At 36.5% G+C, this 16685-nt stretch overlaps 1 protein-coding gene across 1 annotated transcript in view; it reads left to right on the top strand.

Annotated features, from left to right (window-relative positions):
- The window catches only part of hecw2a (HECT, C2 and WW domain containing E3 ubiquitin protein ligase 2a), a 65236-nt gene extending 55246 nt beyond the window's left edge, over positions 1-9990 (top strand). The window contains exons 27-30 of the mRNA XM_059343505.1: positions 1384-1498; positions 4422-4507; positions 6214-6326; positions 7623-9990. Of these exons, the coding sequence (XP_059199488.1) occupies positions 1384-1498; positions 4422-4507; positions 6214-6326; positions 7623-7734 (426 nt within the window). The 3' untranslated portion in view covers positions 7735-9990. The remainder of the gene's footprint in view (positions 1-1383; positions 1499-4421; positions 4508-6213; positions 6327-7622) is intronic.
- Positions 9991-16685: the final 6695 nt, after the last annotated feature.

Here is a 16685-nt window from a genome sequence, read left to right as displayed (position 1 = left end):
ACTATAATTGATTTTTAGCTTTAAAAAATAGACCTGAATTTACCTTGACTCGCCGTTTGAATTTCAGACATATTTTCTGCAGAAATGCACTTGTTTATCCTCCAAACTATGCGGAAAGAATGAGTGGCCTGAAACTGCAGCTCTCCAGCTGTGCAGGATTCCCCTATACATATTAAACTATTTACATTTCTACAACCTCTCCTTCCACCCTCTCTGGCCCACTCCCCTCGGCTCTGTGTAAACAGTTCAGTTGGTCATTGATGTGCTGATGAGTGCAGAATTTAATGTTGGTTTTTTTTGTAAATATATAATCAGACACTATTTTTTGTTTTTACAGTTTCTAGCTTTGAAGTGTATTTTTTATTGTTGTTTTTTTAAGAAAACATTTAGTTCAAACCCACCAGAGAGTATCGAGGTTCAGAGAGTGAATGAAAAAATAAATAATAGTGAGTACTAATACTTAAGTTTACCTTTTCAGATTAACACAAAAAAGATTTAAATTAATTGATTTCAATTTTAAATCCAAGTCTAGTTAGAACCTTTTGTGAAATTAAATAAAAAAATATACATTTTAATAAAATAATTAATTATAATGCAGGATTCCCCTACTCCCTTACTAGATACTTCCGCTGTAAACCCTAGAGATGGTTGTTAGATCAGCAGTTCGTGAAACACTCAGACCAACAATCATGCCACGTTCAGTCACTCAAATCACCTTTTTTCCCTATTCTGATGTTCACTTTGAACTCCAGCAGCTTGTTTTCACCATGTCTACAGGCCTAAACCTGACTAAGAGCTGAGCATTTGAACAGGTCCACCTAAGAAAGTGGCCAGTGAGTGTTTATAACAGAGAGAATGTTTAGTTTTTGTGGACTGTTTTAGTTTAGATGTATATCTAAGGGCACATTCCTGCCTCGCATGTCTGGAGCGGTCTGTTCAGACTCTGACTTAAGACTGTTTTTCTCAGAAATATTTGTACGGGTGAGAAGCTATTGCAGTGTTAAACTGTAAGAAGATGGATGTTGATAAGTGATACGTTAACTGCATGCTGTGGAAGCTCAGCGTGACAACCAAGAGTACACTGTAATCTGGACCGGTGCTCATATTCTGCCTTTTCTCATGTGTTTTCGTAACGCTACAAACCCAGTCCCTCAGATTACAAATCAAATCCAACACTTACTGTAAACAAACTGATGGAAACTTTTCCCACAATAATGTTTATCCTACTGCCATCTGTGTCAGCGTGTTTCTCCACAATACAAATCTACTGTAAGTAGTCTCTGAAAGTGTGGGAAAGTGTGGGAAGACTGTGATAATTAAATAGGCTTTACCATGTGGATTATAGTGTTTTTATGTGTTTGCATTTGTGTGTGTGTTTGTTAGGTGGTGGATGTGCGGTTGGTGTCGGTGTTTGATGCCAGGGAGCTGGAGCTGGTGATTGCAGGCACTGCAGAGATCGACCTGGCAGACTGGAGGAACAACACAGAGTACAGAGGAGGTATGTGGAGCTGCAGGGAGGCAATGAGGCAACAGAGCAGAGATGCTGGATCAAAGTGTTCGTGGCACACTGACAGCAACGTGAGAAAACTTGCAAAGGAAAATGCAAAACACCGGCTCGTTTTCAAGTGACATATTTATCCGCAACTTGAAGCTCCAAGTGTGCATCCACCAACCCTCCGTTGTGAGCAATAAGGGCTTTAGATAAGATAAGATAAGATAAGATAAGAAATACTTTTTTCATCCCAGCAGAGCAATGTAGGTGTTCCAGCAGCCAACATACACACAACACAACACAGCACAACACAACACATGTATACATACATATTCCACCTATACAGAACATGAGCCCACAATACATAGCCTAGTATAGAGGAAGTGGAATGGATGGTCCATGTGCATTAGTAGCTTTTACTCATAGATAACAGTTACAGCAAGTGTGCAAATATACAGGTGTGTAAATAAATAGACGTGTGCAAATTTACATGTGCAAAAAACATGTGCAAAAATACAGTTTGGTAAATACAGTATAAGCAGCTCAGCTAAAATTTAAATAAATATTAAATAAATATTCTTCTGTCCTTACTAAAAGGCGAGTTATTATAAAGTGCAATTGCAGTAGGTAAAAACGTATTCTTGAATCTGTCCTTTTTGCAGCTTAGCTGCCGTAGCCTCCAACTAAAAACACTCTTTTGTTTACACACTAGACTGTGCAAAGGATGCGTAGATAGAGCCAGTCTGAGGATGAAACCTAAAAATCTGCAGGCAGATGTAAGAAAACATTAAGGTAGATTCACATTGGTCCATGAGTCCACTCCCATCCGAGCCAATTTGCCAATGTCCACTGGATGTGACATTATCAAGGTATATCTTTCACCCTCTTACAGGGGACCTATAATGTTCATTTTCAGGTTAAAACTTGAACATGTTTACATGCTTTAATGTTAACAAAACACATCATTTTTCTCATACTAAGGCTCTGTTTAGATGGAGACGATCTGGACAGAAAACACAAAGTGGCGTTGCTGACTCACTTTTTATTCCGCACGTTTAGACGAGCGTCTTTAGGTGGAAACCTGCATGGATACGGTGACGCAAAAGTCTGTGATGTAGTATGCAGCCAGGTGACTAGGTGGTACTGAAGCACCACCAAGAGCTCAGCATCAAAGACACTTCTCTCCCCTCTTACTTCTCTTCTTAGTAGCGGGAAATAGAATAGAATAGAAATAGTAAAAAAAACTGCCCTAGGTAATTAATGCGCCTTCTCTGTTCTGTTATATTATCTGTGATAATTAACTGCTGAAATTACTTCTGGATAGTTCTCAGAGATGCTTAAATGTCTGATTGATGGAAACACGTTTGTTGTTGTTTTCCTGGAGTGAATATGGATGCTACGTAAATGCAACAAGAGCCAGTGTGAGCTGATCAGAGACACTTTTGCGTTTTTAACCCTTTAAATGCAACATTGGAGCGTTTTTGAGATTAACACTCTGGAGGATGGTGTCATTTTTTGCATTTTTAAGCCCCAAAAACGCCATCGCCGTCTAAACGAAAGGCACATCTGATAAAATATTTGTCGTTTTCACCCGAGAACGCTGTCATGTAAACAAGCCCTGAAACACTCCTTCTTAGTGCCTGTCTTTTTAAGCACACCTCCCAAAAAAAGCTCAGTCTACTCGTATTGGTCGGTGTATAGTTGTAGTATAGTTGTGACATCATAACCTCACAGAAGTCCTGATCATACTTGCCAACCCTCCCGATTTCCCTAAGAGACTCCAGGTTTCATTGCTCTCTCCCAGTTTCCTCCCGGGGTCACTATTTACCCATATTTCTCCTGATTTATGACAAATTTCGTCATCACAACCTGTTTCTGGCACTGTGCAGCATAAGTCTACTTACTAATTTACATACAGTCTCTGGTCCATAATACAGTTACACCTCACGTGTAGGAAAGTGTAACATAAAAATTCTGTTGCAGAGTGCACATTTTATTTAGTTGTTTAAATTCTGTAAAAGTCACTAGAATACAGGAAAACTGTAGCAGATTTAAAGGGATTTATTTAATGCAAATAAAAAGAATAATTTAATAAAAAATATACATTGAATTATACAACCGTAATTTTTTATATTTTATATATTTTTTAAATGATTATTATAAAAAAATATTTAGTAAAAATAAAACTAATAGTCATAATATTTCATATTTTATTATTTTATTTAAATTATTAGTATTAACAATACTTATTTAATAAAAAATAAAATAATAAAAATAAAATATTTAATATTTTATTATTTTATTTATTTTTTTATTTAATTTCACAAAAGGTTCTAAATAGACCTGGTATTTAAAATTAAAAAATCAATTAATTAAACTATTTTTTTGTGCTCATTTAAAAACTTGTGTATTACTCACTGTAATTATGCTGTCATTACTTTAAATACTTACTAGTGTTTAAGAAATAATTCACCATTCATTTAACTACTGTATTCAGCTTCACTCTGACTTTATAATGAGTGCCTGAAACTTTGGGGAGTTATTGCTATTTAATTATTGTAATGCACATTGTGTCCAGTACAAGCATGCGAGCTCCAGTGTCCAAACCATTTATAAGAGATCACATTAAAAGGCTTTTTAAGGGTCTGGCCAATGCAGTTGAAAAGCGGCCAGCAGCAGGGAGACAGCAGAACTCAAACGGACACTCGGCCATGACTCAGTGTGAGGCTCTTTTAATAGAGGAATCGACTGAGACTCCGCCATTAAACATTAAACAGCAGAGCCCATTCAAAAATCACACGGGAGGAATAGTGAGATGGAAGGAGGAGGAGGAGGAGGAGGAGGAGAGCTACTGAGGAACAGAGGGGACAGAGGGCCTTATTTGTTATTCATCTGACTCATGCACCATCATCATCTATCTCCCCTCCAGGTTACCATGACAACCACATAGTGATTCGCTGGTTCTGGGCAGCTGTGGAGAGGTTCAACAATGAGCAGAGGCTGAGACTGCTGCAGGTACGGCACGTGGGTGACCGCATGCACACAGGCTGCCCCCGTGTGGAGGCCGGGGGCCCTGCAGGCACCGCAGAGTCACACAGACTCCAGTATATGATGCTGGTTTAGCTCTTTATGTCTCTCTAACCCAGTGGTTCTCAACCTTTTTGAGTCTTGACCCCCAATTTAACATGCATGTTGTCCGTGACCCCGCTCACTGAACAGAATCTCAAACGCACAGTTCAGATCACCCAAAAAAAGGAAACAAAATGACCAAAAAAGACACAAATTGACCACAAAATGACCCAAAAAAGACACAAATTGACCACAAAATGACCCAAAAAAGACACAAATTTACCAAAAAGACAGAAAATGACTAAAAAAAAGACAGAAAATGACCAAAAAAAGGAAACAAAATGACCAAAAAAAGACACAAATTGACCACAAAATTATCAAAAAAAGACACAAAATGACTAAAAAAAACACAAATTGACCACAAAATTATCAAAAAAAGACACAAAATGACTAAAAAAGACACAAAATGATTAAAAAAAAAGACACAAAATGACAAAATAACACACAAAATGACCAAAAAAAGACATTAAGTGACCAAAAAGACTAAAACACATTAACACATTAACACTTTAACACAGTGGAGACAGAGCTGACTTCCAAAATGATTTGGGGACCCCCAGAAAACATCTCGCGACCCCAATTGGGGTCCCGACCCCAAGGTTGAGAACCACTGCTCTAACCCTCCTGTTATGTTCGTTTCTTAGCAATAGCAATAATGTTCGTAGGTCAATTCGACCCGGGGCGTGTTTAATTATCAATTATCAGAAACAAAAAAAATCCAAATAAACATTGTTTATATTTCATTCATAACTCTATTAGCAACCATTTAATCAATATTTAGTGCAGTGGTATTCTTTACGTCTCACAGATCATGGTTCAATGAGGATCATTCACTTGTTTTTCATAAAAATACATGTTAAAACTTTTTGTGATGTACATTGAGGAGACCTACGTATAAAATACAATGGTTGTACATGACATAGATTTTAAAAAGAAAATGTATTTTACATTTTTAACTTTTTTCTTTTTATGAAAAAATACTTTTAACTATTTTTTTTTAGATTTTAAAACTTTGAAATGGGTCAATTTGACCTGCAACATAACAGGAGGGTTAATCTGTCCGATGTACAGTACAGGCCAAAAGTTTGGACACACACCTTCTCATTCAATGCGTTTTCTTTATTTTCATGACTATTTACATTGTAGATTCTCACTGAAGGCATCAAAACTATGAATGAACACATATGGAATTATGTACTTAACAAAAAAGTGTGAAATAACTGAAAACATGTCTTGTATTTTAGATTCCTCAAAGTAACCACCCTTTGCTTACTAGAATATAAGACATGTTTTCAGTTATTTCACACTTTTTTGTTAAGTACATAATTCCACATGTGTTCATTAATAATTTTGATGAATCTACAATGTAAATAGTCATGAAAATAAAGGAAACGCATTGAATGAGAAGGTGTGTCCAAACTTTTGGCCTGTAATGTATAACTATACTATATTATAAAATTTGTATGTCATTTTATATGCTGCTTGTTTGAATCCATATTAGATATGCAGACCTAAAATGACTAATTTTTTTTTATCATAAATAATAACAATGCATTAGGAATCTGCTTTCATGCACATCTTCTTCTCTCTAGTTTGTAACAGGCACCTCCAGTATTCCCTACGAGGGCTTCGCCTCTCTACGGGGCAGTAACGGACCCCGCAGGTTCTGCGTGGAGAAGTGGGGGAAAATCACCTCCTTACCCAGGTAGGACGTCTGTGTAGCCTCCAGGGACAACTGCACCACTATGATTAACTTTACAAAAGGTGCAGGGACCCCATATTTATATTTTATATCAGCCTTCCTTTGCTAAATTAAATATTCATGATTACACAAGAGCAAAAAGTTCCCATGGTGGCCTCAGTGTGCACAATGGTTTATAAAGGGCGACCAGGGGTGTGGCAATTTACCGCTATTTAACTCTTTATGTTTCCATAAGGAAATATTGATGGAATGTTAATGATACATATATGATTCTTTCCGTTCTTACTTTGTTAGGCAGTAACGCAGTACACTCGTATTTTGATTGAAAATAATTTGCCATAAGGGACTAAACGTGCAATAAGCAAAGTTAAAGATTGATTTTAGTGATGCCTTTATTATTATTCAATTCTTTATATAGATAGTATGATATTATTGTTCTTATGGTTTATTGACCATGATAATAGGCCCAACATCCGCTCATAAAAAAGAAAAAATTATTTGGATATTTCATTAGTTTTAGTTTTAATTTCGTTATGAATTTTTGTTTTCAAATGAACTTAGTTTTATTTAGTTTCTAGTGAGTGAGTTTGCCAGTTTTTATTTATTTAAATGCTTGGTTTTAGTTTGTATTAGTTTTATTTGTTTTGTAATGTGGTATTTGTTGAGTCCAAGATTCAAAAAGGTCACAATACATTTAGCCTTTTTTTCCTTCTATTATCCATCTCAGCCCCAATAAGGTGATAAACTCTCGCAGCTCTGAGGGTTTTTTGAATTTTAGTTTGAGTGAAGGTCTGAACTTTCTGAAGGCGATAGACTCACATAGTCAACCTCCCAGTCTCAATAAACAGATTTACCAATGCTTCCTGTATGAAAAAGTTGACAAAGATGAAAACGTAGGACATTTTCATTTTAATTTTCATTAGTTTTGTAACCACACAATACAGATTCAGTTAGTTATCGTTTTTATTTTATTTCAGTTAACAAAAATGTTTTTTCAATTGTAGTTTAAGTCATGGTCACCTAACATATATATTAAAAAAAAAAAAAGCGCTTCTTTTTTCTCTTCTTCTTTTCTTCTTTAACATATAGCACTCCAATGACAGTTAAGCTCTTAAAGTTATGTACTTACTTGATTCCTGTGGTCTAGGTCTAGTACCATCAGGTTGAAAGCACTTATTGTAAGTCGCTTTGGACAAAAGCGTCTGCTAAATGACATGTAATTTATTTAGTGTTTTAACCACGTGATAATATAATTTTGATCATTTTGGTGTGTGTGTGTGTGTGTGTGTGTCTCCACAGGGCTCACACTTGCTTTAATCGTCTGGACCTCCCACCGTACCCGTCCTTCTCCATGCTCTACGAGAAGCTGGTCACTGCTGTCGAGGAAACGAGCACCTTCGGTCTGGAGTAACTCCCGGGTGGTTTACCTTGGGGAGACAGAACCATATGGAGAATCCACCCGTGTCGCTAAGGAGAGACATGGAAAATAAAACTAATATCCTCAAATGGCAACTAACCCCCCCGTGGACAACTCTGCTGTTTTTTTTTTTCCCGACTGGTTATTCATCACTCAGCACGCAGGCTGCGATCCGATTCTCTGCCTTTCTCTCACGCATCCGATCCATCGAGTGAACACCTGGAAGAAAAGCGGAGAATCATGGAATGGTTCGAAAAAGCTGTACAGTACAATTTCAACTTTCAGTTCTCATGGTAACCTTTGTTCATTAAGCCACATGTGTGCTTTATCTCTTCAGTTAATGGCCTTGTTTACTGGATTTCTAGCCCCTCCTCCTCCTCCTCCTCCTCCTCCTCCTCCTCCTTTTCCAACCTGCACCTCAGAGACAGCTGCTCAAAAACCACTAAGCTCCCCTCTCCCTCTCCGGACCTCTAAACTGTGTCCTTTCTGCACTGGGGCTGCAACGTTATGAACTATGATACACACACACCTTTGCACAACACAACACAACACACAACATGGGGAATTTCTGTTTTTATTGATGATGCACACTAGTGTTTCCCCCTTGGGTTTTTTTTTATCAGCATGGAAAGATGTGACATTTTAGACTTTAGAATTGGACGTTGGCTGGTCCTCCTTGCCTGTCAGAGAGCAGGGGATACACTAGTGTGCACAATCACTTACACACATATATATATACACAAATGACATAAAAACCAGTTGTTCTAAGACTTTTAAAGTTCCTGAATTAGCTGGACAGCGTGTCACAAATCACCAGTGACGCAGACGGACAGTGTCGTTGACCCGTTGTGATGATGACGGCAGGTTCTGGTCTGGACTGTTACCTTCAATACTACGACATCAGAGCTCTTACATGGGCGGGAAAGGCTAAAGACGCATCTGAGACTTGCAGCCCTGTTTCTGCACAGACTCAACAAGGTATCACACACATACAAACACATGCATACAATGTTACAGCATTAAGCTCGATGCTGTGAGAGCACTTTCTCATACTCCACTACACAGATCCATTAACTGACACACTCCTGTCTTTCAAACCGGTCCACTTTATCATGAGCAATAGATGCACTTTCTCACACAGTCTGCTCATAAGTATGACACACAAGGTCCTCCCCCTCCCACCCTTTGAAAGTGATGAATGTACCAAATAAGTGACTGAATGTATGGTGCTCAAGCAACCGTGTTTGGCCTCCAGGAAGATTTCCCGCAGGCCCTCAAAGAGGAAACACAAAGTGGAAGGTTGGAAATGAAATGGTTGCTTGAGGAATGAGGACACGCTTCACTTGATGTTGGCACTGGATTAGGCCTTGTTAGCTGAAAGACACAAGCCTGGTGTCACCCAGGGACCTGGTCAGGTTGCAGTGATGGGATCTTTTAGTGCCTCTTGACCGTAAAGTGAAGTTTCTTAAGGGAAGCTATGTGACCGTTCCCATGTGTCACATTAATCAAACATGGTGAAACTTAAAGAAACTACAAGGAACTTTCATTCTGATTTTTTTTTTTTTTTTGTGAGCCCTGTGGACAAAAGCCACAGTGTCTTCATGGGCACCACCATCTCCTGCCGTAAAGTTCTTGATCTGACTATCATATGCATTTGTTTTGGAAGTGAGTGAAAGAAAATATATATTGGCAGATACCTGCAGATATTAGCCTATCATAGATATATACGGCAGATAAGTTGTCTCTATCTGCATTGACAGACAGGGTGCATTTAAGCCCCGCCCCGTTCTGAGGGAAAAACAATCCATCTCTCTCCACTGAGTTTATATTGGAAGGAGGGATGAGAATAATTAATCGAGCGTTCAGTTCTGTGGCCGTACGTCAATAAGACAATGAGCTGAGAATTAAGTTGGATAAAGCTACAGTTTGCAAGTTGCAATAACAATTATAAAACACACAGAAACATGATTATTCATTTGAGCAAAACTAGCTTACTGTATCAAACCTTAGTAGCATGAATTAGTGAGTTTAATTTCATCCAAACACATTTAAATATGAATATTACTGTGAAAACTAACCTCATGCCTCTTCAGGGGCTAAAACATAAAACACTGAACTCCTAAACGTTATCTTTACAGAATCACCTCACTTGATTTAGTGTAACGATTGACAGGAAGTCTCTTTTCGTCCTTTCAAAATAAATGAATCCATTATCAAAACAGGCTTTTGCATAGTATATATATATATATATATATATATATATATATGTATCTTTTATTTTGCCCATATATGTATTAATTGATCGTTAACGTTATAGATAATCGAGTTGGCAGGTTCCTTCCAAAGACATTGCCTCCTCGACAATTTTGTCCACTAGAAAAGAACAGAAAAAATGATCAAAAGCTGCTGTGTGGTACAGTGTGCTACCAAAAGAACTGCTAACATGTTCTTTTCTGATAGACACACATTCCGAGTGCAAAAATAATTGTGATTCGATAATTTGTGCTAGCGGACGAAATTGTCAAGGAGGCACCTCCTTTCAGTCAGCGATAGTTTGTTTCGATATGAAAACCTTTTAACAGAACAGATAATGCAGAAAACAAGCTCGGGTGGTTTAGAAATGGTGTCATGGTGTCCATAGCACTGGACAAACAAATGTGCTTTCCTCTAAAAGCAACACTGAAAGGGCCATTTTAAAACTAAACAGTCAATATTCTTATCGTTGTCATTAATGGTTAAATATTAACATCCCTAGTTCAACCTTACTTGTAAAAACACAAGCAGAAAATAACTATTTTGTGCGGTAAAAATATCAACATTGTAAATATTGTACTCTCAAATGTACATCGCTGTGTATAAAAGCGGGAATGTTTATTTTTTTTAGTTAAATAATCCTGAACCAAGTCCAGCCCTGATTTGTGTTTTCACCCGTACTCATCACTTTTGATCACTTTTTTCTTTTCGGTAAATTCTTAAAGTTTTCAGCCATAACAAGAACAAAATTTCTGATTCTGATTTCTGATTCTGAAAATCTGATTGACCAGGGAATCAGACAGGCATTGAGAATAACTGTATAGAAGTAGCCTGTCTTCTCTTTTGTTGTCTAAATTGGCCACATAAATCATCCAGAGGCATTAGTATTACACTGAGACCAGTTAAAAACTCCTTGTAGCTGCTTTAAGGACCTGAGGTTTCAATTCCACAAACAGATATCAACACAAGGGGGCAGTAATGTGTCCTGTCATGACTTCAAATAACGAGTGATTTCCTCCTTTCTGAACAATCTGACCAGGTGTGATGGTGACGTCTGGAACAAGCCGTGGCCTTTCAGGCCATATGGATATTATACTTAGGAACTTTTGGCATATAAGTCCATGCCAGGCAATAGTTTTGTCTCAAAAGCATGTGATAAAACATTTCTCTAACTCTTTAAGTGCACGACCCAAACCCCGAGGACCCTTCTCACTCTCTCACACACTTTCATACATGCACACAAAAACACACACGTACATACTCGTTTTCTATGGGACGCATGCAAGATTACACCTACTGTACAGAGTCCTGTTGGAGCTAAACCACTGGGGCTGGAATAGTGCTAGAGAGCCCCACATGTGATGTGAGATGTGGAGGCAGACTTCCCTATCCCAGCCCCCCCTCCCAGTCCAATACTGCATGCGGGATCTTTCACGGTCAGCTCTGTGAGCTGCGCTGTGGCAGAAACCCCTAGATGGCGTTGTGTTATAGCTCGATATTGCATGCTGAAATAGTGCAACACTCTGTCCTTACTAGCTTTTTTTGCATGAGGATATTGCTATCCGTTCAGAAAAAGGGGTGAGGGAGCTGGTTAAGTTGTGTCACTTTGGTTGTGGCGCTCACTTGAGGCATGCGGCCTTATGCTTACCTGGCACTGTCATACCCTGAGTGTTAGGCTCATGGGAACAAAGTGTGGGAAATAGGTGCTTTAGTCACTTAGTTTTAGCTCTGGGAATGGACAACGAGTGAATGCAGTAGTTTGTTTTCTCTATGACAGTGTAACGGCAAGTATCTCGGCAGCATGTTTCAAAACTTTCACACGTGCGTGTCTGCCTATCTTAGTAATAGGTCGATGGTTATGGTTCATTGCTCGTGAATCAGCGATGAATCAATAGGGCTGTTTTGATTTTGTGAAACGTGAGAGCACATGTACGTGTACGGTCCTGTTTGTCTCTTTGTATATAGATGTATATGTATGTCTGTCCTGTTGTGTGTATAAATATATATTTTGCACCGAATGTACCAAAGGTTTGGGGCTTGCAAAGTCAACCATTAGGCCTGCTCTCTATTTCTGTCTAACAAACACATCCCACCTTCAGCTTCTGCCAAGTCCCTGCAGAGCATCACCTCATGTTTGCTTGGGGGGCAGATTTGTGGCATGGGCAACAGCGCTTCACGTTAGGATATACCTTCACTCGGTCGGTTTGACGTTTTCCATAATGAGGCTTTTCCGCTGCAGAAGACTGGTAAGATCGATTACTCGCTTCACATCCAAATGAAGACAGTCGCACCTCTCGTTTTTCCTAGTACATTTCTGACAGGACACGGCTCCGGTTTTCAGAATTCCACTCTATGCAAAGCTCCTGTATGTGTGTCTCCATTTCACCCCAATGATTGTAATAAAAGAGAACAAATGGCAAATTTTGATAATGATACGTGACCTTTTATTATCTTTTGCAAGACTTTTGTATCAATTCAGTGAGTACATGATCATTTCTCTTAAGAAATGCTTCATCATCAAGTCACCATTACCTCTACTTGATTAACTAATGCACCTGAAACCTTTTAACCCTTTGATGCACAACATGGGTCAAAAATGACCCGCATTCATTTCCCATGTTATTTAATGCTGCTGTGTGTTTCTGTGCTCTATCTTTTGATATCAACTTATTTTATGATTGAACATTCTAAGTATTCTATTAATATCTTGTTTTTGATAACAACAGATCATTATTTCCATTTTGCTTCTCATAATTTATAAAGAAAAAAAGTTTTTGTATTATTACATTGCTAACTACTTGGCTTTAGCTAAAAAATGGATATGGCTCATTTTTCAACCATGTTGTGTATTAGAAGAGTAGTGACAGAAAAAGGGATTTTATTCAAAAATTAATAAAGGAAAACATAAAAATTAGGATGTATGATGATCAAAAACAAACTAATTGAGGAAAACCTGGAATACTGAACGTTGAATTATTGCAAAGATATAGAACATAAAAACTGTCAAGAAATACATGTCAAGAAAGAAATGTAATAAAAAGGGCGAAACTAAATAGATAAAATCTTGAAGACAATATGGAGAGAATATATTTTAAAAAAATACAAAATTATAAAAGTGTCCCTATACCAGTGGTGGAATGTAACTAAGTATTGTACTTCAGTACAATTTTAAGGTACTGGTGCTTTAGTTGAGTATTTCCATTTTAAGTTACTTCGTACTTCTACTTCACTACATTTTGAAGCAAATATTTTTTTTTTTTACACCACTACATTTAGCTGACAGCTTTAGTTACTTTTAGGCTGAGATTTAACATAAAAAAACATGATACATTAAAAATTATTAGCAATTTTTTTATAAATGAAACCTCACAACAGTGAGAAAATTAAAATGCTACTTACATAAATGCATTCATAATAATAATCTAATAATATATTTGGAATATTAAACATAAGACATTTAATCCAAATGGCTATAATTTAATGGTTTGATTCTGCAAACTGTCTTTTTAATTTAGAATTTCCTGTTTATTATTATTATTATTATTATTATTGGGGTCTTTTACTGAAATAATGGACCTGAATACTTCCTCCACCACTGCACTATACATATATTTATAATTGCACGGTGCTATAAGAAGTTGCAGTTTTTACGGGTTCGATGCTGAGGTAAGTGTGAGGCTTCCAGTGCCTTTGTCAGATGTTAATTAATATATACATATGCACAGAAAATAGATTTATGTGGAAGCTTTCTGGCGGGAAAAGAAAAATTTCTTGTTGGAAATGAACGTTAATACATGTCCAAAATGAATGTATCTATTTGATCAAATAATCATCTAGTGATATTCTCAATAGCTTTAAATGATTCTTTGACCCAGAAAATGTAGATTTTGACACCAAGATTGACCTTCTAAGTGGTTTGGAGGATATATTGGTTCTCATAGATTTTATATGGCTGCCATCTCCGATCCATAATCTTCAAACGTCTCTTTATTGGGTTTTTTTTCTTTCGTTCACATACAAAAGTAAAGAATGTACATGTTCATTTATGCTTAAAATCAACACGAAAGAACAGAATGATAGTAGAATAAAAATAAAAACAATTAAAAAAAAACCCCCACAAAAAAACACAAAAAAAACACACAAAAAAACCTAGGTGGAGTCAAATCAAATATCAAAACAAAAATAAAGTTTACACATAAAATGGATTTAAATATTAATAATACAACTCGGAGGATGTCAAGTTTTCCAAAATTTACCATTTTGTTAATTTTTCATGGGGTTATATTTAGTATAATAATCCATTAATGGCTACCATATTGTGTAAAAGGTATCTATCTTACCTCTCAGGGTGAATTTTATTTTTTCTAACTGCAAATGTTTCATTACATCATTCCTTAAAGTTTGATAGATATCCCATTGGCCCAATGCAGAGATATAGGACAATCTTCCAAAAGATACACACTGGTGACTGCCAACGTGCTCCTTAAAAAATACAAAATTAAAGAAAAGATAACTTTTCACTCAGTAAAATTGAATAAATGAGCAGAAAAATGCCGTTATTAAGGCAAACAAGCATGAATACTGAATTGTGTTAAATCGTGTTCACCGGATGAGCTGCAGTAAGAAACCAATAATGTTTTAATTATAAATGATATAATTAATGATTAATATCATTTAACAATATTTTAAAGGAGGTTTTTGTCCAACAGTTGAATACTTTATTTGCCTCATTGTAAGTAGTTTAAAATGTAATCAAAACAGACTTTCCCTGTCCTGAAACCTTCTCCTGCCAGCTGCCAAAGCTCAAAAGAGGTCACATGGCTCAGAAACTTAAGGTAGTACCTTCATTATTTTCTGAAGAAAGGAATCCATAAACGTCCTTGATTTTTAAATGTTTTATCCTTTGAATAATTTGATTTTTCCATATATATTTGTCTGTAATATTTCTGTAATTCCCCCATTTTAAAATGTATTATGTTTGTTATTGTGTTGAATATTGCACATTTTGCCCAGTTAGTATTTTATTTTCAATTTATTTAAAATTTAACATGACTTAAACAAATTACTTTGTCACCATCTATAAATAAGTACAAAAACATGTCGATAGCACGGCACGCTGCTCTCATACTGCTCTCCACTAGTGAATGGTATTGTATATTATGAAAGGTAAGTATGCAGGATTTATTTTTTTGTTTAATGTTATTTAAGTCTTGTGGAAGTCCGTATCTGGCAGTCACATGCTTTTTGTCCAGCAATAATGTAGTTGGTTTTAAGACAAAGGTAAAAATCCTAACTTTTTTTCAATCTCTAATTTCTCTTGACCTTTTCTCAGTTGATTACAGTGAAAGAATATTTGTTGTGGCAGAAAAGACTGAACTAAAGTAGACAGCAGAGCCCTCTTGTGGCCAAATCAGGCAATTGCACCAGAGTAGAGTCAGTTTAAAGTGGGCCACTAGGTAAAGGATTTTTCAGACCATCAAATAGGCTATGCATGAGCTTTAATGATATTTTTATACATTGGCATGGGCCTCTTATATATTGATTAAAAATGTGAAAAGGTATACCTATTTTAGAATTATTCCCTCTCAATCGACACCATGATGCTCAGGTAAAATGGGCCAATATACTATTCATATTAATAATACAGTAAATTCAGCTGAAGTTATTTTAATTTTAACATTACATTGGCACTATTGTCTTTAATATGTCATAGTAACAACACAGTTAAAAGTTTACATTTAATGCAATAAAAAGTTTACAACATCTGTCTCTGGGTACTCATCAATGGTCAAACTGTCTGCAGCGTGTAACAATAATAATAATAATAATAATAATGATGTAAAAATAAACATTGTCAAGATGTTGCATCTATATCTAGACCTATGACCTGTTTTGTACCCTGAGTTTCTGTGTAACATCTGTTGAATAGTGTGCGTGTATGTGGCCTATTTCAGCTGGCTGGTTCAGATAAAATAGGCCACATACCTAAATTTACTTTTTCTTTTCACAAAAATCAATGTTTCTTTTTTAAATGTCAACTTTTTCTGTGAAAACTTGTTCATAATTTGTTTTTGCATGAATGGTTTAGTTGCTTAATCACCATGATTAATGATTTTTCTAATGTCATGCTCACTCACCATGTGATTTGTCTGACATACTTCTTGTAACACTCTGCATTGCCTAGTTTAGCAGCTTCAGACCAATCAGAACTATTGTTACATGTCAAACAGTGATGTAGCAACAGTGCAAGATCAGATTGGCTGTATAATATTCAAGGGCTGTCACCCTCTAACCTTATCTGGCCCATTTTATGCAATGGCCCATTTTATCTGACTACCAAGGAATATGATCAATACGTCCATCGACTGTGTGGTCTGACAATGATGTCATACATGCACACATTTCCAGCGGTGGAAAGTAACTAAGTACATCTACTCTAGTACTGTACTTAAGTACAATTTTGAGGTACATCTACTTTACTTGAGTACTTATATTTTATGTAACTTTATACTTTTACTCCACTACATTTAGCTGACAGCTTAAGTTACCTTTCAGGTCGAGATTTAACCATTTAACATAAAAACATGATACAGTGACTAGACACAAAAAATTGGACCTAATAACAGTATATTTAGTAGTTAAAATGTGCCCTACCTTGAGAAAATTAAAACGCTGCTTACATAAATGCATCA

Source organism: Centropristis striata, chromosome 10 (genome assembly GCF_030273125.1).
Source record: "Centropristis striata isolate RG_2023a ecotype Rhode Island chromosome 10, C.striata_1.0, whole genome shotgun sequence".
Lineage (NCBI taxonomy): Eukaryota > Metazoa > Chordata > Actinopteri > Perciformes > Serranidae > Centropristis > Centropristis striata.
Note: the sequence above shows the minus strand (reverse complement) of the source record. Positions and strands in the feature narration are given on the sequence as shown.